Source organism: Rhinatrema bivittatum, chromosome 5, assembly GCF_901001135.1.
Source record: "Rhinatrema bivittatum chromosome 5, aRhiBiv1.1, whole genome shotgun sequence".
In the NCBI taxonomy this organism is placed as follows: Eukaryota; Metazoa; Chordata; class Amphibia; order Gymnophiona; family Rhinatrematidae; genus Rhinatrema; species Rhinatrema bivittatum.
In genome coordinates, this window is record NC_042619.1 from 242,383,845 (window position 1) to 242,408,511 (window position 24,667).

At 41.7% G+C, this 24,667-nt stretch overlaps 1 protein-coding gene across 10 annotated transcripts in view; it reads right to left on the reverse strand.

The window, feature by feature from the left end:
- TIAM1 (T cell lymphoma invasion and metastasis 1) overlaps positions 1-24,667 on the reverse strand; it is a 357,042-nt gene that overhangs the window by 235,262 nt on the left and 97,113 nt on the right. For 6 of the 10 annotated variants that reach the window (XM_029603607.1, XM_029603606.1, XM_029603614.1 and 3 more), the window contains exons 3-4: positions 23,580-23,690; positions 5,280-6,250 (exon numbers count right to left, since the gene is read on the reverse strand). In XM_029603607.1, the coding sequence (XP_029459467.1) occupies positions 5,280-6,250; positions 23,580-23,592 (984 nt within the window). In that variant the 5' untranslated portion in view covers positions 23,593-23,690. The remainder of the gene's footprint in view (positions 1-5,279; positions 6,251-23,579; positions 23,691-24,667) is intronic. The other 4 variants (XM_029603612.1, XM_029603611.1, XM_029603610.1 and 1 more) reach the window with 2 other exon arrangements.

Below are 24,667 nucleotides of genomic sequence, written 5' to 3' on the forward strand. Positions count from 1 at the left end.
AGCATATGGGGTGGTGAGAGAAAGTGCTGAGCAGTTGGCAGGGTGGAAAGAAGAGGGTGCAGGGTGAATGAGGGTGGGGCGGAGAGAGAGGATATTATTACTGTAGAAAGAGGGCAAAGAGATTGGGGTGATGCTGGCATACTAAACATGGAGTTGAGAAAGAAGAGAATGCTGTGGGGGAGGGCAGAAGAGAGATTTGGGCAGAGAGGGAGGATTCTGGGCACTATGGGTGGTGGAGAGTGGGCAAAGAGAGGGGGATGCTGGGCCAGAACCAATGTAATTAAGGCACTGGGCATTGTGCTGGAGCTGCTACCAAAAAGTAAAAGGGAGGGGGGGGGCAATGGGGGCACAAGACAGAAGATTTGCCTGGACTACCTTTGGCCCCAGCCTATTTTAGTTAAACCGTTTATGCGCATAAAACCAGGTTTTAGTTACATAAATGGCTTCAAAAATGACACCCTTTATGATAAACCAGTGTCTCGCTTCCAAAAATAACACTTTATCTTTTTCTTTATTTACAAGTCGGTGCTATATTTAACTACTGGCTCTCAGCTCATGCTCTGTAAAGAGAGCTGACCGGGTAATGACCATAAAGAAAAACAAGAGCTGCCCAAAAGCCACAAACCTCTGCTACTCTATACCAGGCAGTAAAAGCATTACTCATTTTGGCTACAGTAGTGTGGAAGATAACTTGAAGCCAGATCATGAGATCTAATTTGGATTTTTATTATTCATCTTTCCGAGCCCATGCTCAAAGTAAACTACAATGCAGGAGCGGAGGAGAAGCCAGGGTTCAAATCCCACTGTCACTTCTTGGGACCTTGGGCAAGTCACTTCGCCCTCCATTGGCGCAGGTAAAAATTTAGGGCCTGATTTTAGAAAGCATTTTACATGCTTAAAATTGGGTTTTACACGTATAAAAATGCACTTTATCTATGTAAGTGGGCTTTTTGAAAATTGTTACAATACATGCCATTGAACTGCCACAGAATATTCACATGTAAGTGAGCTTTATGTGCGTAAATGTTTTTGTTTTTTTTAAATTGCTAAGATAGTATCTTACATTTACACATGAACTCCTTTTAAAATTACTGGTACCTCCTTAGATTGTGATCCCTCTGGTCCCAGGGAAGGAAATACCTAGAATAATCTGCTCTGAAGTGCCAAAAAAGTCGGCCGTATGAAAAAGTCCCTCTACGCTCACAAAATACAGGCTGCTAATGGCAATCCTCATACTATTAAACATCATAAAATATCTTATTACAACACACTCCGAATCATCTGATTACATTATCAAGGATTTCTGTGATAGTATTGCACAACATTTCAAGGACAAAATAAGCAAAATTTCTGCTGAATTTATTCATTTACCAATTCCGCATACTAATCTTCCCCCAGCCACGTGTTCCTGGTCTGACTTCACTACTATAGATCCACATCCTTTCAAAATCAAAAGCCTTCAATAGTCCCTTCAATCCATGTCCTGGATAACTATTAACGGACATAAAGGAACATATTTCATATGCTTTAGCTCAATTAGTAAATTTATCATTTAACACTGGATTGTTTCCAATCATGTTAAAACAAATATTGGCTCTACCAATTCCCAAAAAGAAAACAATGTATCCACTAGATATTACTAATAGCCTCTCTTCCCACCCTAGCAAAGATAACCAAATCCTTTGTACTTCACCAACTCACTGATTACATAGATGACAACAATTTGCTTCACCCAAAGCAACATGGTTTCCGTAAAGAACACAGCACAGAATCTCTTCTTCTTTCATCCTGTAACTATTATTCGTGGTTTTGATTCTAATATAGATTATATTCTAGTATTTCTTGATATTTCTGCCGCCTTTGACACTTTAAATCACGACATTCTCTTTTCCAATCTTCAACACATAGGTTTAAATCTTTTCTGTCTAATCGTCCTCAAAAAGTCAATCTTGGGGAATCTTATTCTATTGGTATTGCACTAACTTGGGTGTCCCTCAAGGTTTTTCCCTATCTGCTACCTTATTTAACATCTATCTGCTTCCTCTCTGTCACTTGCTAGCCGGCTTAGGAATAAATTTCAAGATTTATGCTGATGACATTCAGTTCAGTCCTTACACCTAATCATGACCAAACACACTCTCTTTAATAAACCTATACCTCAAATCCACAAACGCATGGCTATCCCATAACCGCCTGAAATTAAACACTGCAAAAACCGAAATGATTTATCTATCCACTATTCCCCACTCTATTTGTTGTCCCCTGACTGAATTTATCTTTCAAAACTGTATCATTTCCATTGCTAATTGTGCCCGTAATTTAGGAGTCATCTTGGATTCCAACTTATCAATGTCCACAAATATTTCTGCAGTAGTGAAAAAATCATCTACAAAATTCAGCAGTTAAAAAGATTAAAACCTTTACTATACCCCTTTGATTTCCACACGGTCCTACAAGCTCTCATATATTGAGAGGCCTTGACTACTGTTTATCTTGGTCTCCCAGATATTGCTCTGCGTCCACTTCAACTAGTCTAAAATACTTTTGCTCGTCTTATTACTAATTCATCTCGTAGAGATCACATTACCCTCAGTACTTCAAACTCTCCATTGGCTCCCGATTCGCCAATGTACTCAATACAAAGTCCTGATACTAATTCACAACATAATTTACAATCCATCCACAGTGTGACTTTGATCCTCATGAAGACTATACCAACCGTCACGTCACTTACGTTCAATTAATAAATGCTTACTACAAGTTCCTACGATTAAGACTGCTAGGCTGGATCTAAGAAGAAAATGTGCCTTCTCAGTGGCAGGCCCCACTTTATGAAACTCACTTCCCGACTCCCTCAGATTAATATCAAATTCAAAAGAGTTTAAAAGAAAACCTCTCTTAAAATACATTTATGTTCCTCTGCGTTTAGTAAACTCTGAGCAATATGAGTTTTTCTTCTTTTATAACTTTTTAGATAATTATTTTATCTTTTCAATTCTCATGTCTACCATTCTGTTCCTTTTATTGTGAACCGCTTAGATCTAACAAAATATTTGTATAGGTAGCATACACAAGATTGTAAATAAATAAATATCAAATAAAAAAAATGCAATTTAGGTATATTAGGTAAGTTCCTGACCCAGAGAGTTTACAATCTAAGTAAAAGGTTAAAAGTTTGTCTTTTTGACCAGAAATTTTCAAGTTAAAACAGTTTTATCTGCTGCACCTGAGGTTTTGCTAATTTTTTAATTTTAAATTATTTTGTAAATTATATTGTACCTCACTTCTTTGGAAAGGGTAAGTTGGTAATCAAGTGTAAGTCAATGAAATAAATAAAAGTTAGCACCTGAGGCAATGAAGGATAAAGTAAATTGCTTAGGTTACAAGGAGGGTTGGTGGGAGAAGCAGGATTTGAACCCTGGCTTCTTTAGTCCTCTGTTCTAACCATTTCTCCAGAGAGAGAAGATGAGGCAGGTCAGACAGCAAGCTCTCAGAAAGATGATGGAAAAGTCCAAAGACCAAAACAAGAGGAGAGGTATGAATAAGAGGAAGAAAAGGGCAATCAAGAGGCGAGTGGTAGTACATGGAAATACAGATCAAAAAAGTGGATCAGGAGAAGCCAAGGTAGAGTTGGGAACGATTGATGGAGAGGACCAGGAGAAGGAAAAGGAGAAAGGCTGAAAGAAGACAATTACACTGGTCTACATTTGAAAAAATGTTTTCTGCTGACCTAATTATTTTTGATTTAACCCAAATGAAAGGTGCTGATTTAAAATATGAACTCAAAAAGTATGCAGTACGTCAAATTTTTTCACAAATGAGAAATGTTTGATTAAAGATTATAAAGTCAAATATCAAGGGTAATAAGTTCTGAAGAAGCGATAGCAGGTAATATATTTGTTTTATGCAAAAAACGAGTCTATCGTCTAACCAAGAGAGCAATAGTTGTGTAAATTTTAATTGTTAGGGAGCATTGTTAGAGTTATCAACATGGTTTTGGGGCTCTCGCCACACCATTGGAACTCCGAAGCTGAACTTTTTCTCTGACCTTTAGTCCACTGTCTCAGGTTTTCAAACACATGTCCTGCACACTTTATGTGGTGTCCAAGGTTTGTCTTGGTCACCCAGTTTAACCCTGAAACATGCATGATAAGCTTTTCATACAAAGTCAGATATATTTGTCTTTTGTTTGGGTGTTGTAAAACAACCACAAATGTAACAGAATATATCAGGATCATACTAGCACCGTCCACGAACTATTCGAGTGTTGGATGACATATTCAACAAAAACAGATTTAAGAGTTAAATTTGCTGTGACTTCTAAGCCTCTTGAACAACTGAATGCTGCTGTCTGTTTTCACGCTACTTATATAGCCATAAAATGTCAACGTCAGCAGTTTTAAATAGTTTAATAAGCAGTCTTCCTATTGGTTTTACCGATTGCGTATTCAGCATGTCTTTTTGCGCATTAATTATCTTTTTGTGTATTCAGCATATCTAAATAATAATGTTACGTTACTGCTATAAGAGTTTATGAGTAGTCAGCATTTTGCAGAAAAACCGGACGTGACTGGAGGAAACGGATGTGATTTTTGGATTCAGCACATTAAAATACATAAAGATCACATGTTATCTTGTAGTCAGCAAAATTGATGTAGACCAGTGTTATGAGAGAATAAAGACTCTCTTTTAAGGAATGGATTTAGTATACTTGAAAAAAAGAGAGAGACTGGAAAAGGATTTCCTTTACACTGAAAGAGAAGCAGGAGGGATATGAGCAAGTATGGGGTATGTATTGGTTAGGGGGATGTTCACTTTTTTAATGTAATTTTAAATTATATTATTCTAGTTATACTCCCTAACTCCCTAATTCTTATTTTTAATGTAGAATTTATCATTTTTCTATGATATTGTAACCTTTCATTTATTCTAGTATTATTGATGTATACCCCATTTCTGTGCTTTGTGTTGTGTCTTAAAATAAAGAGTTAAAAAAAAATAGAGATGGACAGAGTGCACTGGTGAGGTGTGGGTGTTTGAATTTTTGGTGAAAGGTTATCCCAGCGTGTGCTTCATGGCATTTTTGGCTTGCTGAACAGATCAAAGCATGGGAAATGGCTAAGCTCAAAAGCTTACTCTGAACAGGAAGATGTGAGAGTACAACTTTGTTGAGATTCCTCAAGTCAATGATTTTGAAATCTTCTATAAAGAAAAAAAAATTCTAAAAATGATCCATATCGTGGGTACCAAAGCTATCCCTATGAAATGCTTCTGCTTACCTGACTTGTTTTTGCTCTTCGGCCTTGCATGCTACTGCCATGGTTAATTTGTTGGTTACTGGCACCTTCTGAAAGGCAGTGTGATTTCCTACAGGGAAGTGTATTATAATTACTATAAAAAGATGTATCCTTCTTGGACATTGGCAGTACCTTGTGTTTAGCAACATCTGGTGAGTGGGATACCAAATCCCGAAAATAACCAATGAATTTATTTGTTGGAACGCCATTCACTGCTGCATTTGAGCTTCTCTGAATATACAAGTCACTTAGAGAACTGGCACGCTGGCAGGTATCCAGCTGCTTGAGACTGCCATCTGCTTCTGTCCTGTTTGTTCCCTCACTCTCCTTCTCCTCTGCAAAATCTAAAATATCTTCCGTGCTAGTTAAATGTTCTTGGCTAAAATCAGAAAGTGAAAATTCCATGCTGTCCTCCCGCCAAATGTCTGCAGACTTTGAGCGTTTCTTCTTAAAGTTTGCCACTTCCATGAAGGTAGACCCGCTCGTTACAAATGGATGTAGTCTGCCATCTCCCTCAGACAAATACATGGCTTCGTCCCCATACAATCTGCCTTCTTCTGAATCTTGCATGCTCTGCACCGAAGCTGTCGTAAGCACTGTACTGCTGGCCGCACTGGGAGTCATTGAAGAGTCTGTGTGGTACGAGACAGGTCTCAAACCCATATCCATCCAAACCGAGCCTGCAAAATCCTCTAAGTTCGCCTCCTGGGAGTAGGGTTCGAGGCCATTCTCTTCCAAAGACTGGGGAATGCTTGGAGTACTGCTGGATCTAGTGATCACTTCAGAGTTCCTGCGCAGAGCCTTCCCTGATGATGCGCGGCGAGTTCGGCGACCACTCTTGTTCGAAAGGCGAAGTGAGCGTGACGTGTGCTTTCGCCTCAGGCTGGCATGCTCTTTTTCATAAAATGCACGCTCTAAGTTTTGACTTTCTGCATTTCCCATAGTTTTAAAATCTACAAGAAAAAAAGAAAAAAAAAAAACACAATTGAGTTTTAAAAGGCAATTCATTACATCCAATAGTCTACACTGGAAGAAGGAAGACCTGTTATCAATGTGAATTTAGAGGGCAATGCTGAAAAATGATACTTTTAAAAAGAGTTACTGGTTAGATAGAAAATTATGACTAGTGATGGTTCTTAGTTTATCAGAAAGAAAAACTGGCTACAGCTACTTTGGTCTCACTTGGCACCAAGATATAACACTTCAGTGTGTTTTTTTTCCATAAACATACAAATAATCATCATTGACACATTCTACATATATGAAGCAAACAAATTAAAATAGTTCATTTACAGGCTGTTTTGAGAATAGTTTGTAAACAAAACAAATACTGTATTTTTAAAAAAATACTGAACTGTATTGAGAGGTATTTCCATATTCAGAAAAAGCAGATCACAGGAAATATTGTAACCAAACACAAAAAGTAACCAAACTGCTTAAAAAATTAGTAGCAACAGAGTCAATTACTTTGAGTGACCACAAGGCTTTATAACACAGAGCATAAAATCCCATCAATATAAGCACAGCTCAGCTCACAAGAAGCATTATGTAAAACCACAATGTCTTTGGTATGAAACGTATGTAAGTACATGCACGAGTGATGAGACTACAAAGAGAACACACATAAAAGTGAATTTTAACAGCCGGGCGCGCACTAAAATCAGGAGATATGTGCGCATGTAGGACATGAGTGTGTCCACCTGATTTTAAAAGCTGCCTACGTGCACGCACATCTCCCAATACACGAATATCTCACTTCAAACGAAAAAGGGGCGCGGTGTGGGTGGGGCATGGCCAAGAGATGTGCGCGCAAGAACCTACACGTTTGGTCCTGAGCCCAGATCCACTGCTGCTTAAGTTTTACTTCTGCTATGGAGGAGGTGTAAGTTAAAAAAATTTTTTAAAAGCCATCCCTGAGGGCTTTAAAGGGTTTGGGGCAACTGGGGGGTGCAGGCTAAAGAACCAGGGGGGTATGGAGGGCCTAGTCCTAGAGTGGGTGAACTGGTGAAATTGGTCATGGCGTGGTCACACATCTGTTATAAAAATTTCCCCACTTGCACAGTTCAAACACGACTTTACACTGCTGAGCGTGCCCACACATATAAAACAGCCTAGGCCTGTGCAACATACGCGCGTAGTGTGTGCATGTTATAAAATGGCTGCGTCTCTGGGCATGTGCCGACCCACACGTGCACATGAACGCCCACACGCCCATCAAAATCTCCAAGAAAGTAACTGGTAAACCAGATTAAAAAATAAAATTAAATAGGAGAGAGAAACAATTTTTGTATTGTGATGATCATGATATGTGGGGGGGGGGGGGGGGGGGGAGGTGAACAATCCGAATAAAAATGAAAGATGCTGGTTTAATTTTTTTTTAATTTTTGTCATCTGGGTTATTTTTCTTGATCGCAAAGTTCTAGTGGACTCTTACAATCCCTAAACAGCTAGGGTCCATATTTTTTCTAGCCCAATTTGACTGCTCCCTCACCTGAGCTTTCAGCCCCACTGGAACCTGCTCAGGTTTAACTCGCTGCTATTTATGAGAGAGGGAATGGCCAGCACCGTGTGCATGGGCCTTCCATGGAGGTTTTCCCAGCGAGGCCTCGCTCTCTGCCTTGTATAACCATCCTAGCAGTGAAACAGTAGAAGCCCTGCAGAAGCCGGTATGCATTCATCCCGAATCCCTCCCATTGAGATAGCTGCTGCATAAAAGTTCCAATCCGCTCTCCTCGCTTCCATCCCCCCAAAGGTTGTTCCAAACCGGATATTTTCTGTCACAGGTCTCAGTTTTAGATTGTGATCAACAAGTGGAATTTCATGATGTGTAGAACTATCAAGGCAAAAAAATAAATAAATTAAAATAAAGTCCCCAGTTGTCATGATCTAAACATTGGCCATCTTTATTGCATATTGCTATAATTATAAGCCAAGCCAGAAAGACAATTTTACTTTTACACATTCCCTTCAAAGTCAGTGAATACACAAACCTTGGCATCAAAGTCAAACAAAATTCCTATTGCTCTTGTTCCATTAAAAGTACAAAAACAAGGTGGTTTGGTTTTTTTTTTACCTATAATTTCATGCTTCTGTTATGGATTTTTTTTGTAGGAGAAAATTTAAAAAAACTATAAAAGAAAATGTGCAGCTTGAAGACATTTGTACTGGGATTAAGTCTAATCAAATAAAACATTTGTCGGCCTGGTTGTTGTTACACGACTCCATCACCGACAAACAGAGCATTCTGTGAAACTGTGAGAAGTGTTCGGGCTCCCAAGGGTTAAGAAAGAACTCTGTATCATAACACCCCCAGGTATGATTCAGCCTACATCAACCCATCTCATTACAGCATCCCCACCTCCAACTTATAATACAGCCTATATCATTACAACAAGTAACTGAGATCATACCCCCTCACTTCAGATAGTGTCTGTATTATATCACATAATTACCACATCCAACAGGCAGGCTGGATTCTAACGCCCTCTGATATATGATCAGTCTATATCTTTTATATTGGTACAATAAGGAATAGAGTTCATGCATCCCAAGCTGTGATTTATTCATTTTTATCATATATCATATGTGCAGCACTCTAGTAGTTACACTGGTTCTGAAGAAAACTGGATTTTATTTTTAATATAAGAAAGCTGCGAGCTGCTATTGTTGGTGAAGTAGAAACATGAGGGATGGTACAATGGAGCTCTATGATTTTCTGCTGCATTATATTTCTAAACGGAAAACCATCTGGCCTTTGGTTTCACATAGTTATGTGGGTAATCAAGAAAAAAAGATTTAGCAAAAGGTTAAACTGTTTACCACTATCCTCCATTTTTTTTAAAGGTTTATCAAACTCAGAAATATGAAAGAAAAGGCAAGGGCAATTCCGAAATCCCACAGGCAGCTTACAGGCTTTTTTGCTTTGTGTCCGCAGGCCAGCAAGCCAGTTTTCAAAAAGAGAAACTCTCTATGGAGTTTCCCTTTGAAAGTGTGGGCGTAGCACACGAAGTGGCCACTTTTGTACCGGGATTGCATGCTCTAGCTGAAGCACACACATTGCCTATGCAATGTGTGTGGCTAGAGAATGCAATCCCATGTTACTGTGCAGGGAAAAGTACACATACGTTTACCCTCACACAGTGGTGGGCAGGGACAATATTCAAACTGCCTTTACCAGGTAAAAAAAATTCTGAATATTGCCCCCCCTGCCATTTGCAACTCTGATCTACTTGTATGGAACTTTGATTTTGGGATTACCGATGAGACAAATGATAAAGGTAATTTGGATTCACCACAAAAAGCTGAACAAAATCTGGTTTAACAAAATGTCCTATGCTAAATATTATAAATATAAATAATCCTCCTAAATACTATATGACCCTAATTAACACAAAATTAAATGTTTGGGCAAGACCAACATATTATAAGGCAATGTGCATTGCTGCAAGCTTAACTGCAACCATCATTGCCTGCCTCAAGTGTTTAATCACAGGTCTAGCCCAACATTATCACAGAATCTTTAGGTTCTTTTTTTCCTTTTAAATATGCACATAAAACTCAATACTTAAACAGTCTTGGAAAGGAAAAGCTGTCCCACTGAAGAAGACACATCTCAAGGAACATCGCAGTTGTTTGGTAATCCTGAAAAACACAGCGCCCATTGGAAAACCCTGTATTGATGTAGCAAGGCGGGAGCCTTGGGGCCTACAAGTCCAGTGGGTTTAGTGTTTTAGCTGTCCTGTGCTGGGGTGCCGGCTAATCTGTAAATCAGGCAAACTGTGCCCTAAATTCCAATTTACTTCTCCTAGGTCCCCGTACTTTCACGGCCCTGGGCAGAGTGCTTTGTGATATCACTGCTGACCCTTTCCTCCCTCTGGGATTCGCTGTAGCATTCCTTTAAGTTCACCTGCTCAATGACACATTCAGGCTGTCAAAATCAGACCTGTCTCTTAATATCCCAAAAGAACAAGTAGTGCATGAAGCAGAAGCATTCCTTTAGTTACTTCTATTAATAAACTTCCCTGGTGCCATCTCTCTTCAGGCAAATCTCAGCCTCACTGCCCCCAGCAGCATTATAATTCTTCCATAACAAATCACAGGCAAAATTCTTGGGTTCAAACAAAGCAGTTAACATTTCGGTACATTTCAACACTTTGCTTTATTAAGCAGGGCCCGGGCTTTGTTGTGGAGCTCCCTCTCTCTCGAACGGGTTGCACAATCATTTGGGTCATAGTCAATCGCTTCTTGAACATGGCTCATTTCATTCCGCTTCCCCGACTTCCCACAGCCCCAGAGGTGGTTCAATTATTCACACTTCACATCCTCCGGCCTGCACGGCTTGCCCAAACACATTGTCTCCTACCGAGGGGCCCAATTCTGGAGCTCCCCATGTAAAAAAAAAATGTAGCAGCTCCTTGGACTATTCAGCTGCATACCACTTCCAAGCAAATGGTCTGTAGGTCCCCAGGCAAGGTTAGTGATTTAGGAAGAGGTTTCCTAAACTCTGAGGCTTTACATTCCTATTTGCTAATTAGGAGGGGATGATCTGCCCCTGTACAGCTCTCACAGATACTAATTAAGCCTAGTCTTTTACTTCTGGGCATCTCACAAACACAGCTTTTTAATTCAAACAAAACACTATTCCTATGTATTTCCCCTACCACAGTTTATAAGCTGTGGAGAGGTTTAATCCTGGGCATTTCACAGAGTCTCTATTTACTTATAAGATCAGTTTGTTTGCTGCTACCACTGCCCACATTCTCTTTACTGCTGAATACATTAGAGTCCCCAACTTGGGCAGGACTTAGCACAACAAGCAAACCCCAACTCCAGGCAGGTTATAGCTTCACTAGCTTCTGCCTTGTTCCTCTCATACACTTCTACAAAACCTTTCCTTTCATTTTCAATTTATGGCAGTGTCCTTCTTAGGCAGTCTGGCAAAAGAAAACCATCACTTAACTTAAAAGTCCTACGGTATGGAAAATCCTATCTCGGGATCCTCTTCATCTGTGTCTCCTTTCATGGTGAGAGTGCCTCAGCTGTTCCCCTGGCTGTGTTTTCCCAGCAGTGGTCTCTCAGCCCTCATTCCTTGCTTTACTGCTCCAGGGGCCTCTTATACCCCGAGTCTTCTGAGAGGTGTTAATCCCTCCACCCAGTCCTGAACCAGGTGTGCTGGCCTCTTGCCCAAGGGACTGGGCAGAGGCACTCTGGGATATGTAGACCCCTGCACAACTATTTTCACTTTTCTTTTACTTCTACCTAATCTTGCACTTCTCCTATGGTTTTAACCAGGGATTCCTGCTCAGGGACTAAGACACAGACTGGTGCATCACAACAATTGAATATGCTCATAGTTTTAATCAATTGCGTTCAGTCATCATTGATCATGTGCCTGTTCCAGCACAGGGGGGGAAAACAAAGATACTGCTGCTCCTTGTGACCTTGGGCAAGTCACTTTACCCTCCATTGCCTCAGGTACAAACTTACGGGCCGATACAGTAAAGTCCGCGGGAGAGTGGGCGTCCCGGCGCAAGCACAGGCCCCTCTCCTGTGCGTGCGATTCTCTATTCAAATGAGGCCCGGCGGTAAAACAGGCAAAAGGAGGCGCTAAGGACACTAGCGCGTCCCTGGCGCCTCCTTTTGGACCAGAGCGGCGGCTGTCAGCGGATTTGACAGCTGACGCTCAATTTTGCTGGCGTCGGTTCTCGAGCCCGCTGACAGCCACGGGCTCGGAAACTGGACGCTGGCAAAACTGAGCGTGCGGTTTTCGACCTGACAGCCACGGGCCGACTTCAATTTTTTTTTTTTTTTTTAAACTTTTGGAAACTTTCGGGACCTCCAACTCAATATCGCCATGATATTAAGTCGGAGGGTGCACAGAAAAGCAGCTTTTACTGCTTTTCTGTGCACTTTCCCGGTGCCCAAAGAAATTAGCGCCTACCTTTGGGTAGGCGCTAATTTCTGAAAGCAAAATGTGTGGCTTAGCTGCACATTTTGTTTTCTGAATCGCACAGGAATACCTAATAGGGCCATCAACATGCATTTGCATGCTGCGGGCGCTATTTGGTTCGGGGGGTTGGACACATGTTTTCGGCCCCTTACTGAATAATGGGTAACGCTAGCACGTCGAAAACGCACGTCCAATGGCAGGGCGCACTGTACTGTATCTGCCCGTTAGAATGTAAGCCCTCTGGGGTTAGGGAAATACCTACAGTACCTGAATGTAATCCACTTTGAAGTGCTGAAAAAAAATAGTGCAAAAAGCGGAATAAAAATCTAAATAAAAAAAATATTAAATGTGTGAGAACAGTTTGGATACATACTTTAAGACAGTACATCCATCTGATCTTAACCAGGAAACAGACCGGTATTCTTTGATATAAAACTGTGTGGATGTCTGTATTGGACTTTTATAGGTCATACTTTCTGCACTTTGATTTTCTTGACACAGCGATGATATTCTGTTCTCTTCCAAGTAACTATAACACCAGAGAATGAGGTTCTGATATATGTATCTTGAAGGTTGCAGGTTCTTTTTTAATCATGAGCTGCAACGGCTGACGCAGCAGTGATGCAAGACGCAGTCTTCACCATGCAGGTTAACACTCTGTGGTGCCTAGGGACTTTGGTGGAAAGTTGATTCTAATTACAATTGATGCCCATTCAGATATTTGTAGTGCCCTTGAAGGATTACATTTTTTTGTTCCCACATTAAATGTTTCCCTGAAGCAGGAAGTTCAGACTTCTGAAATATGGACCATGTTGGATGAGCGGTCAGTTGTCAAGATAGGATGCCTGAACAGAACCAAGGGGACCATCTTTCACAATTGGACAATTGAATAATTGGGGACAGTGTCCTTCAATGGGACAAACTTTCCTTCCCAAGAGTGTTTAAGATAAATATTCAGTTTTATGTGCATATTTAAAAGAAAAGTGAGAGAAAAAGAAAATAAGAACAAAGATTCTACGATAATGTTGGGGTATACCTGTGATTAAACACGTGAAGCAGGCAATAATGGTTGCAGTTAAGCTTGCAGCAATGCATATTGCTTTTCAATATGCTGGTCTTTCCCAAAAATTAGTGTCATAGTATTTAGAAGGATTACTTATATTTAGATTTTTGTTTTTTCCTTCATGGACTTTATTCTTTGCGCTATGCTAAATATTCATATTTAAACGAGCCAACGTGAAACAATGCCAATACAGATTCTGCTTAAAGAAAGGTGTCCCAGGTCAAAGCTTCAATTTCCAATAGAAAAGAACAAGATTTGAAATGAAATGAATTAAACCTGCCTTCTCAGTTCCGCTAAAGAATCATCACATTTTAAAATACGCATCAATGTGTACTTTTATATATGCAAAATACCTACAGACTTGCCAGTGTGCCAAAACCAACACTGCTGTGACTGCATCATGCACATCACGACAGTCTATGCCTCAGCTCAGAGTCACCAAGAAGGTGGGCAAATAGTTATTTAACTGAGTAAATGTGCTTGTGGAAAACTGCTCCCCTGATGTAAACCCTGCATTGAATGGAAGTCATCCCGGGAGCAGGGAATGCAACAATGACCATAGTTTTGCATTTTCATAATTACGCATATTGGGGTAGATTTTCAAACCGCGCGAATTGGCGTACTTTTGCTGGCGCATCAGGCGCAAGCAAAAGTACGCGGGATTTTAGTAGATACGCGCGTAGCCGCTACAATCCTGGATCGGCGCGCGCAAGGCTATCGATTCTGTATAGCCGGTGTGCGCCGAGCCGCACAGCCTACCCCGTTCCCTCCGAGGCCGCTCCGAAATTGGAGCGGCCTCGGAGGGAACTTTCTTTTGCCCTCCCCTCACCTTCCCCTCCCTTCCCCTACCTAACCCACCCGCCCAGCCCTGTCTAAACCTCCCCCTTACCTTTGTCGGGGGATTTACGCCTCCCGGAGGGAGAAGTAAATCCCCGCGCGCCAGCGGGCCGCTAGTGTGCCGGGACGCAACCTGGGGGCGGGTACGAAGGGCGTGGCCACGCCCCCGGACCGCCCCGGGCCGTAACCACGCCCCCGGGCCCGCCCCCAAAACGCTGCCGACACGCCCCCAAAACGCCGTGCCGACCGGGCCCGCCCCCGACACGCCCCCCTCGCCAAACCCCGAGACTTACGCGAGTCCCGGGGTCTGCGCGCGCCGGTGCGCCTATTGAACATAGGCGCACCGGCGCGCAGGGCCCTGCTCGCCTAAATCCGCCCGGATTTAGGCGGATTTAGGCAAGCAGGGCTCTGAAAATCCGCCCCATTGTTTTGAAGGGGGAAAAGTTCCCATGGAAAAAGGAGGTGCAAATCTCTACAGGTACTTTCCCTTTGAGAACTGGTGCAATGTCTGGAGTGGGGAGCGGGGAGGGTGGAAGAACCGATGGACTTTGTAGCTACCTACAGACATTTGAAAATTGCTCCCAAAGATGGTAACTCTCAAAGGTGCAAGCGGGCGCACTCTGTCGCATGTGTATTGGTGCACGTCCAGGGATGCAGCAATTGTGGAACTTGCACGCACATTATAAAACAGCCTGGGAGTGTGCACGTGTAAACTCAACTTTTAAGTCTGTGTGCGCCCAGCCACGCAATTTGGGTTTCTGCCACACCAGCTGGGGAATTTTATAACAGGTGCGTGTCCACACCATGACCAGTTTTACCAGTTTGCCCACCAGTTCCCCTAGTGTAGAGCTAACTCCTCTAAACCCCCCTGGTTTAATAGCTTGTACTCTCTCCAGTTACTCCATACCCTTTAAACCCTTCAGAGATGGCTTTTTTTTTTTTTTTTTTAAACTTACACCTCCTCCACAGCAGAAATAAAAGTTACACGGCTCTGGACCCGGGCGTGTAAGTATTTACATGCATATCTCTTGGCCATGAGCTGAAATGCCCACACCCCGCCCAGACCATACTCCTTTTTTAAATCCAGGTGAGATGTGCACGCAGCAGGAAATGCGTCCATATTTCGGAGCTTTAAATATTCGATCAGCATGCATAAGCCCGACTTAAATGCGCATCCCCTAATGGATGCACAAGCCGAGCTTTTAAAATTCATCTTAAAGCGTATAAAGAAATTGGAAAAAAAAATCACTTTTAAATTGCAGTAAATCAAGAATAACATTTGGTGTAAGCTGCTTGCATTCTGGCTTCATTGTATAGTGACATCAGCAGTTCAATTTCACATATACTTAATACTTCTGGCATTTGACTGATACAAACATGTATTTCCCCCCCACCCACCCTTCATTCGTATTTCACATTTCTAAATCACTATACTATTTTCTGTAAGCAGTGTGGGCACCTTGTAAGAAAAGATGACTTCAGGATGATATCAAATAACTAGCAGCAAAAAAAAAAAAAAAAAGGGAAAATGTCTCTGTACAAATCATTGGTAGGACCTCACCTGGAATTGAGAGTCGTGTTCAGCTCTGGAGGTCACATCACCCCAAAAAAAAAAAAAAAATGTGGAAAGAGTAGAGTCAGTTCAGAGGAGGCCTAGCCAAATGTTGCAGTGCCTGCATTATTTAAGTCCTATGCGGAAGAGCCTACGTACATAGAGGAGAAAAAGGAGCGGGGAATTATGATACCTTAAAAGATATAAATACATGTAGAAAAGAAGTTCTAGGACAAGAGGTCCTAACAGGTGGCCTGGGGTCAGGAGGGGGGAGACTCAGTAGTAACGTAAGGAAAAATGACTTCACAGAAAGGGTGATGCATAGGACTCAATCAGACTGCCACTAGAGGCAGGGGATGCAAAAATCAGAATTGAAGGAAGCACGGGATACGTGCAAAGGACCCTTAGCTGTGGGATAATTAAGTCAATTAAAATCCAATTGGATCTGCAGTATTAAAAGAGGAAGGGAAAATGGGCAGATTACATAGCAACTTTATTTCTCACTACATTCAATCTTTCCAAGTTTAAGGCCATAATGTCCTTATTGCCTCGGCAACACATACAGACTTGTTTAACCTTTTCTTAGCTTTTAAGCAACAATTTAGATTACGCTTTAAACAATGCTAGATGATCTCTAACCAAGCGTGGCCACTGTCTATCGGGCCGATACAGTAAAAATCATGGGAGAGCGCTCTCCTGTGCGCGTGATACAGTAAATTAATTTATTTAAATGAGGGTCCGCGGCAAAAAGAGGCGCTAGGGACACTAGCGCGTCCCTAGCGCCTCTTTTTGGACAGGAGCGGCAGCTGTCAGCGACTTTGACAGCCAACGCTCAATTTTGCCGGCGTCGGTTCTCGAGCCCGCTGACAGCCACGGGTTCGAAACCGGACACCGGCAAAATTGAGCGTCCAGTTTTAAACCCACAAGCAGTTTTTACTGCTTTTCTGTGCACTTCCCTGGCGCCAGCAGAAATTAACGCCTACCTTTGGGGGATTCGGGGGGGGGTTGGACGTGCGTTTTGGACACGCTATTACCCCTTACTGAATAAGGGGTAAAGCTAGCGCATCAAAAACGTGCGTCCAATCGCGGGTTAACAGTGCCTGTATGTGCTTAAAATGTATCCTATACCTTCCTGAACTGGTGTTTCACTGTATATATAGGGGTAGATTTTCAAAGGGATACACGCGTACCTCCCGAAAACCTACCCCAAACCACCCCTGCGCGCGCCGAGCCTATTTTACATAGGCTCGGCGGCGCGCGCAAGTCCCGAGGCTTGCATGGAGAGGTGTGTCAGGGGCGTGGCGGTCGTGACGCGACGTTTCGGGGGGCGGCGCCGTGGTTTTGGCCCGGGGGTGTTCCGGGGGCGTGGCCGCACCCTCCGGAACAGCCCCTGGGTCGGGTGATGGCTCGCCAGCAGCCCGCTGGCGCGCACAGATTTACGTCTGCCTCCGGCAGGCGTAAATCCGGCGATAAAGGTAGGGGAGGGGGTGGGTTAGGGAGGGGAAGGTGAGGGGAGGGCGAAAGTAAGTTCCCTCCGAGGCCGCTCCGATTTCAGAGCGGCCTTGGAGGGAACGGAGGCAGGCTGCGCGGCTCGGCACACGCAGGCTGCCCAAAATCGGCAGCCTTGCGCTTAAGTCCCGAGGCATGCATGGAGAGGCGCGCCAATCCCGGATTTTAGCGGCTACGCGCGTATCTATTGAAATCCCGCATGTACTTTTCACCTAGTGCGAACAAAAGTACGCGCTCGCACAAAATTATAAAATCTACCCCATAGTGTTTTGACCAATTATACCTCATAAAGAGAAATAATTGTTCAATAAATAAGTATATTCACTTTTTTTGAGTACATGCACTTACAAGGATGCACCATGATATGTATTTTTAACCTTGAAAACTTGATTTGTTATTCTGATTATTATAAGAATTGAAAATTTAATCAGTGGAAAAAAAAAACTTTATAATCTTGGGTGGGTATAAAAAAAAAAAAGAAAGCTTCTTGCACCTAGAATGGAGTACATTTGACAGCTGTTGTGAGTCGACTGCTGAGAAAAGAATGTGAAGGTAGGTGGATGAACAAGTACATGAGCTGGTAGAATGGAGTTAAGATGAGTAGGGCAGAAAGAGCCAGGTTAGCTGTTCCCTTCAAGATCTACCAGAAAGAATAATGTTGGAGCAAAAATGTTTAGGTCAAAGTTCAAGGTGTCGGGCTTCAATTTGCAGGGTGGAAGGGGAATGTCAGCCACTGGGTGATCTTTGAAAACCAGCCTGTCTTGACTGCGCTTGAGTGGAAGACTTGGTAGTTCAGCAAGTCAGACGGTCATCTACGGAACCACCCAGCAGCTTGTCTACTGGCATGTGGGGCTCGTCAATTACAATGCAGCTACAGACTTAGCCAGGAACATTAGTAGTAACCAGAAACGAGTACATTTGGAGATTAGGCTGCTACGAAGATAAGCAATACATCTAGTACAACACTGGGTGTCTTGCCAGTTCAGCTAGTTAGCTAGCAGTGATGTTGGTTGAGGTTATGCTTTGCAGACTGACCAAGGATATTCTTTCTGAATAGACCCACAAGAAAAGAATACCAGGCTACTCTGCACACCCTCTCACCCAAACTTACCAAGCTATGCTCTACCAAAGGTAGGGCCTTTTCCCTAGCAGGGCCCTCCCTCTGGAACAAGCTACCATCCTCACTCCTTGCCCTAAAAAATTCAAGCAGAACCTTAAGCCTTGGCTCTTCAAGCAAGCTTACACATAACTGCACGCCCTACCTATTGCCGTCCTTATCTCCTCCTCACATTTATCTCTGTGCGACTCTCTACGCTTTTCTCTCCCGCATTTCTCCTCCGCTGCAACTTCTCCTCCGAATTCAAATCAAAGTACAATTTGTCAGCATAACCTCTTGTAGCCAATGACAATGCTACCTATCTTAACTCCTTTGCAATTGAATATTTGTTTATAATTTGTAAATAATCTGTATACAATTTTGTAAATAGTTTCTCCTCATAAGAATGTTGTGCTTAATATACTTCCTCGCCCCCCCGCCCCTCTCCCTGCCCTCTCCCTCTGTTAATTTTCCTACAGTTCTTTGTTCTCTGTAAAGCCTGTTGCTAATTTTTGTTCCATGTGAACCGATGAGATGTTCCCAACGTTCGTCGGTATACAAAAGCTGTTAAAATAAATGAAAATAAATAAACACCAGCAAGAGAAGCACAGTTGTTTCTGACCCTGTTCAGACAGAGGGGCCGATGCAATATCAAGCAAGAAAAAAAACGTGCATCCAAATTGGGCACACATTTTTTCAATGTGCGCACATCCTCCTCCTCTCCTGGACTCCCAATCCGATAGGCAAATGAGCTGCCATGCTAAAAAGGATAAATTGTGCATCCCTAGCGCATCCATGGCATCGGGTGCCCAGGAGATGTGGCTGTGCATGGGTTAGGAAAATAGACGCTCAATTAACAAGTGTCCGTTTTCCTAAACCACACACAGCCATGGGTTAGGAAAATGGACACTCAAATTAAGCAGCTGCTTTCCTAACCTAAACACCATCAAGATTTTTTTTCATGCTGCTTTCTGTGGATCTTCCTACTTAGTACTGGGGTGATTACTAAGTAGGAGGAACCACAGAAAAGCAGTAATTTCTCCTTTTTTTTTTTTTTTGAGCCCTTGACATGTGTCAAGACTTATTGCCAGCTCCGGGGCTGGTGTTAAGTCTCGACTGGAAAAATGTGTGCGTCGGGCGTGATTTTTTGCATCAGGGGCAATAGCTAATAGCTCTCATCACATGTAAATACCAAGTAGATGAGGCTATTAGCTAAGAATGTGTTTGGATGCACATGTTAGATGCACTAATCCCCTTTTCGCATCGGGTGTTAGGCTAGCGCATCCAAAACATGCGTCCAATCATGGGCTAACCTGTGCACTAGCCTGAGCGCATGATATTGCATCAGCTCCAGAGAGAGAAAGTATTTTGGTACTAGTCTCCACTGGAGTAAAAGTCTAAGGCCATAACAGATAAAATGATAGTGGAACAATTTTGGCGCTGTTGCAAACCATACCCAGGATAACTGTTTAATATTACGTTTTTCAAATTCACTTTTGAACTATCCATTGTTTAATTGTCACTCAACAGATCATCTGACTTTCTTGTATATTTTGTATGATTCTTAGATGTTACATGCATTGTTTCACTAGGCATCATTCGACAAAACCTTCTCCATTGGAAAGAAGTCTGTAGAAACAGGGGTCACGAAATGAACCTCCAGGGAGGACGACTTATGACAGGAAATATTTCTTCATGAAGAGGGTGGTGGATGCCTGGAATGCCCTTCCAGAGGAGGTGATTTAGACAAAAATGGTGAAAGATTTCAAAGGGGCATGGGATAAACATTGTGGATCTCTAAAGGCCAGAGCAGTGGTTCTCAACCTTTATAGTTCTGCGACCCTTTTAATACAATTCCCCACTATGTGGCGACCCCAACCGTAAAATTATTTTCGTTCATAGGCCTAAGTAACTGTACTGTATATACCGTATTTTCCGGCGTATAAGACGACCCCCAACTTTTACAGTTAAAATATAGAGTTTGGGATATACTCGCCGTATAAGACTACCCCTCTTCCAAAGCATTCCAACGTTTACAGCAGGAGGGAGTGACTCGAGGAGTGAAGGCACGCTGCCCGATTGGTCGGTGCTGGGCAAAAGGAGCGAGGGAGCGCAGAATGAACTTTTTTACTGCATCCGGTGAGGGGAGGGAGTGACTCGAGGAGCGACAAAAAACCCATATTTCCGATGGTCTCTTAGGTGACCCCTAGCAAATCGTCATTCGACCCCCAAAGGGGTCGCGACCCACAGGTTGAGAACCGCTGGGCTAGAGGATGAAATGAAGAATTGAATGCATAGGGGTAACCTGCTGGTGTGGCAGTTACTACCCTTAACCATTGGCCCTTCATACTGTTGATGCAACTCCATTATTGCTCTCTGTTTCAACAGCGGGGAGAAAAGAGGAAAGGGAATTGGATTCAGACAGCAACCAACAAGGACAGAGAATTTTACAGTCTGGGAAAACAAATAAGAATGGGGGGTAACTTGCTGATGCGGCTGTTGCTACCCTTAACCAATAAGCCTGATACTTTTGATGCAACTCCAACATTGCTCTCCGCTTCAACGGCAGGAAGTGCCAGAGGATTGGACTCAGACAGCAACCGACAAAGGCCCTGACACTGACAGTTTGGGAAACTAATTATGGGGGTGACCTGTATGGCACGGCAGATGCTACCATAAGCTTGCTGGGCAGACTGGATAGACCATTTGGTCCTTTTCTGCTGTCATTTCTATCTTTCTATTAAAATTAAACAAAACCTATTAATTTAAAGTTTCCTACATCATTCATCTTCAGTGATGTGCGTTCAACAGGGTATTTGCATAAGATGCTGATAGCTAATTATCCTAAGAGGAAACATATCACACACAAATCCTTCTTGATTCGCTAATTTGAGCTAAAGCAAGTCTGAACACCATTTAGCAGAAGTGCTGTGCCCCATCATTTGATAATCTACAGATCTGAACTGGGCTTCAGATTATCAAGCCATTCTTGGACTACTACATGAAGGCATAGAAACTTGCTAGCTTCATCAAACATTTTCTACACATTACTTTAATTACAATAAATTTGCTTGTAAGTGCTCCATATCACTTAAAGATTTTGGAACACTGGGTTATATCCTCCTAATCACTTTGCATCTTCTCTTTTTCTCATACTGACATTCTATTAAGACTGGACAAAAGCAGAGCTCACATTGGTACTCTATTAAAAGAGTATTTGAAGCAAACTATAGAGAAGTAGATTACAAATGTAGAAATTAAATTACTGGTGGGAGGACTGATACAGGCCTAGATTTTAGACTGTAATTAGTACTTTGCAAAAATTAACATTACAGCTCAAGAGCTTAGGCTTTGTGCACTGTACAGCTTATAAACAGATTTGGGATATTTAAACAAGCTAAAAGGGACAATGTAAATCCCTTTCACCCACTCTAGGCCTAAAAACCTGAATGCAATTGATTTACCGGTAATTCTCAGTAAAATCTATATATCAGAGCTATCACCAAGGCATATAATTTCCTGATGTAGCTGTCTACCAATTTTTAATGGTGGATTTGGTAATTAGGGGAGAGGAGTGTTTCTGCCTGAAATTAAAAAACAAAACAAAACATTTTCTTATGTGTTTTAACAAACACATTCAAACACAAAATTATGTATTTTTTCTAAATCTATTTTAAAATATTAGAATCCCTTATTTTCTCATATCAGGCAGATTTTTCATTACTGCCACATTAAATATGTTTCTATAAGCACTGACTAATCCAAGCTTTTCAAGCAAATCTAAAGGTTGATATGAAAAAAAAAATCTAATTTAAAGAGTGTACATTTCATTGTTTTCAAAATATCCCCTTATGAAAACAAGAATTGCAAAACATATTTTAAAAGCATATGCATATGTCTGTTAAATGTAATCTTTTCTGCCCCATATTTGAAAAAAAATATATATAAAAAGAACAGCTGCCATTTAACAAAAAAAAAAAATAAAAAATTAAGAGCTGACACACTTACTGTGCCTCCTTTCTTACCTAAAAACATTTCATCAGCATTCAATTATAACCTGAGATGCTGCCTATACAATTACCTATCTCCCACAACACACAACAAATCTTCTACTATATCGACTTTCCCCTACAATATCTTCTGACAACATCAGAAATTTCTCTCCTCTGTCAGTACAGAATCGATCACATATATTGGGAACGAGCAGCACGAATGGCCCCAGCCACTCAGCTGCTGTAATAACCATCACCAGTGAGAAATATTTGAGGCAATAATGCTCACCGTGAAATAATGCCGAAGTATAAAGGAAGCCTAATCATCAGCAGTAACAAACCTCAGTGCCTAAAAAGTCCATAGTGGTTCTCAAAGCACTAGGGGGGCATAAATTGTCTTTTTTCCCCGTATCATGATGGATTTGGATCCATCCAGATGGGAGAGCTGGGACAAAGGCTTGCAATATCCCTTTTAATGTATTGCTCTGTCGAGCTCCTGTCTCCTTCTTGTAACTATTTCCCCAGTGTATTTATATTCAAAACCGTGAGGCTTGTTTTTATACTTAAATTACATCGCAACAAGCAAAGGCCTTCAATTCCTTTTGTGCTAGCTCTGCAAGAAAATACATCCATTCACAAAATAGCAAGCGTAAGACTGAAGGTCATTTTTTTCCTGAAGTACTTAAGTCAAACTGTGTCCATCTAACAGAGAATGCAAAACAACAGACATTTTCAGGACAACTCGAGAGAGATGGGTCATGAGGTTTGATTGTAAATGGCTCCAGCAAAAATGTTTTTCAGTAATTGCTGACCCAGCACCATCCCTTTCAACTGGAAACTAGTTTAAGAAGAAATGTGCACCCAGGGAACTGGTTTTAAAAATATTTTGAAAAACAACTACGTGTAAAACTGGGTTTGCACAATGGAAAGGGTCTTACAATTTATATAAACAAGTTTTGCTCCTGAGAAATAATCCATCTTTTCCTACTCTAGTACACAAAAAGTACTGTCACCCTAACTCATACAGAAATTCATTGAGGATGCAAACCTTTCCATACACACCCCCCGTTATACTGTATATAGGATACATAACAATTACCTATTAAATAAAGGTTTTATTCTCATTTATCACAAATAAGGGAAAGGGTTTGCATGCCTTGTAAGATGCATACTCTTAAGGCCGTTAGGAAAATCTGTTTCCTCGATTTTGTTTATGCCGCATGTGAACTGGCAAACCAAATCAGTGCTGCCATTTCAGGCTCTTCTGGTTTTGCTGAAACTGACCTTGTGATGTCATTGACCACTATGACAGCTTTGCAACATGAGGCACATGTGATTGGCCAGAGGTGGGCAATTACATCAGTGCATTCCAATTCCAGAGCAGGATGCACGGTCCTAAAAACAAACAGAGAATAGATCTATAATGGGAGCCCATTTACCAGAGGCCCATTTACCAGTGAGGAGTATGAGGAAATGTTTCCGTAACTCTTTTGCGTGGGGAAAGCGTTTACTCCGCTTGTAAGTGAACGAGAATTAATCCTGTCTGATATGGGAAATCACCATGTACTCTGTTTATTGCCGGATGTGAATCTGCTGCTTAAAATATCAAGCTGTTTTGGTTTCACTGTCGCTCTCAGGATGCCTTCATGACATCTAATAGACTAGAGATGGCTGTTAAATCAATGCATTCCAATTGCAGAGCAGTGCTTAGAATTGTATTAAAAAAATAAAACAAAACAAAACCAGTACACAATACCACATGATAGGATAAGTTAAACTAGTGGTTCTCAAGCCAGTCCTTGGAAATGCCCAGCCAGGCTGCAATAAGTCATTTTCGCCTGTCAGTTATTCCATGGACAAACTGGTGCAGAGAACGCAACCAATATATACTGTATAAGCATCAGGATTGTAGCAAGAAAATATGAAGCCATAAAGTCTGAGAAAATCCAATAACAAGACTGTAATACCATGAGACGAGAGCAAGAGACTGCAAACAGCCAGTTTAGAAAATTAAAAAATGAAATCTGGTTAAAAAAATATAATTTTGGAAAAATTTAAAGTAAAAAGTAGTATATCTTAGGTTATAACATTTTAAGAAAGAGCAGGGTGATAAAACCTGGACAGAAAGGAGGGATATCAGCACCAGATCTATTAACCTGAAAATAGTTTATTAGCTTGTCCATACAAGAGTTTATTGAGGAAAACCTAATAGGTCATGTGATCTCTCCTAAACCAATGGACTCGCAAGTTGAACTTCAGCTAGCAGTGTCATAGTGACGATACCCAGCTAGGAGGATATATTTACAATGGGATTATGAGAAACTATGGGTTCTAAAAATTCTCCTGATTTCTGCACTGCCTCATTTATTTAC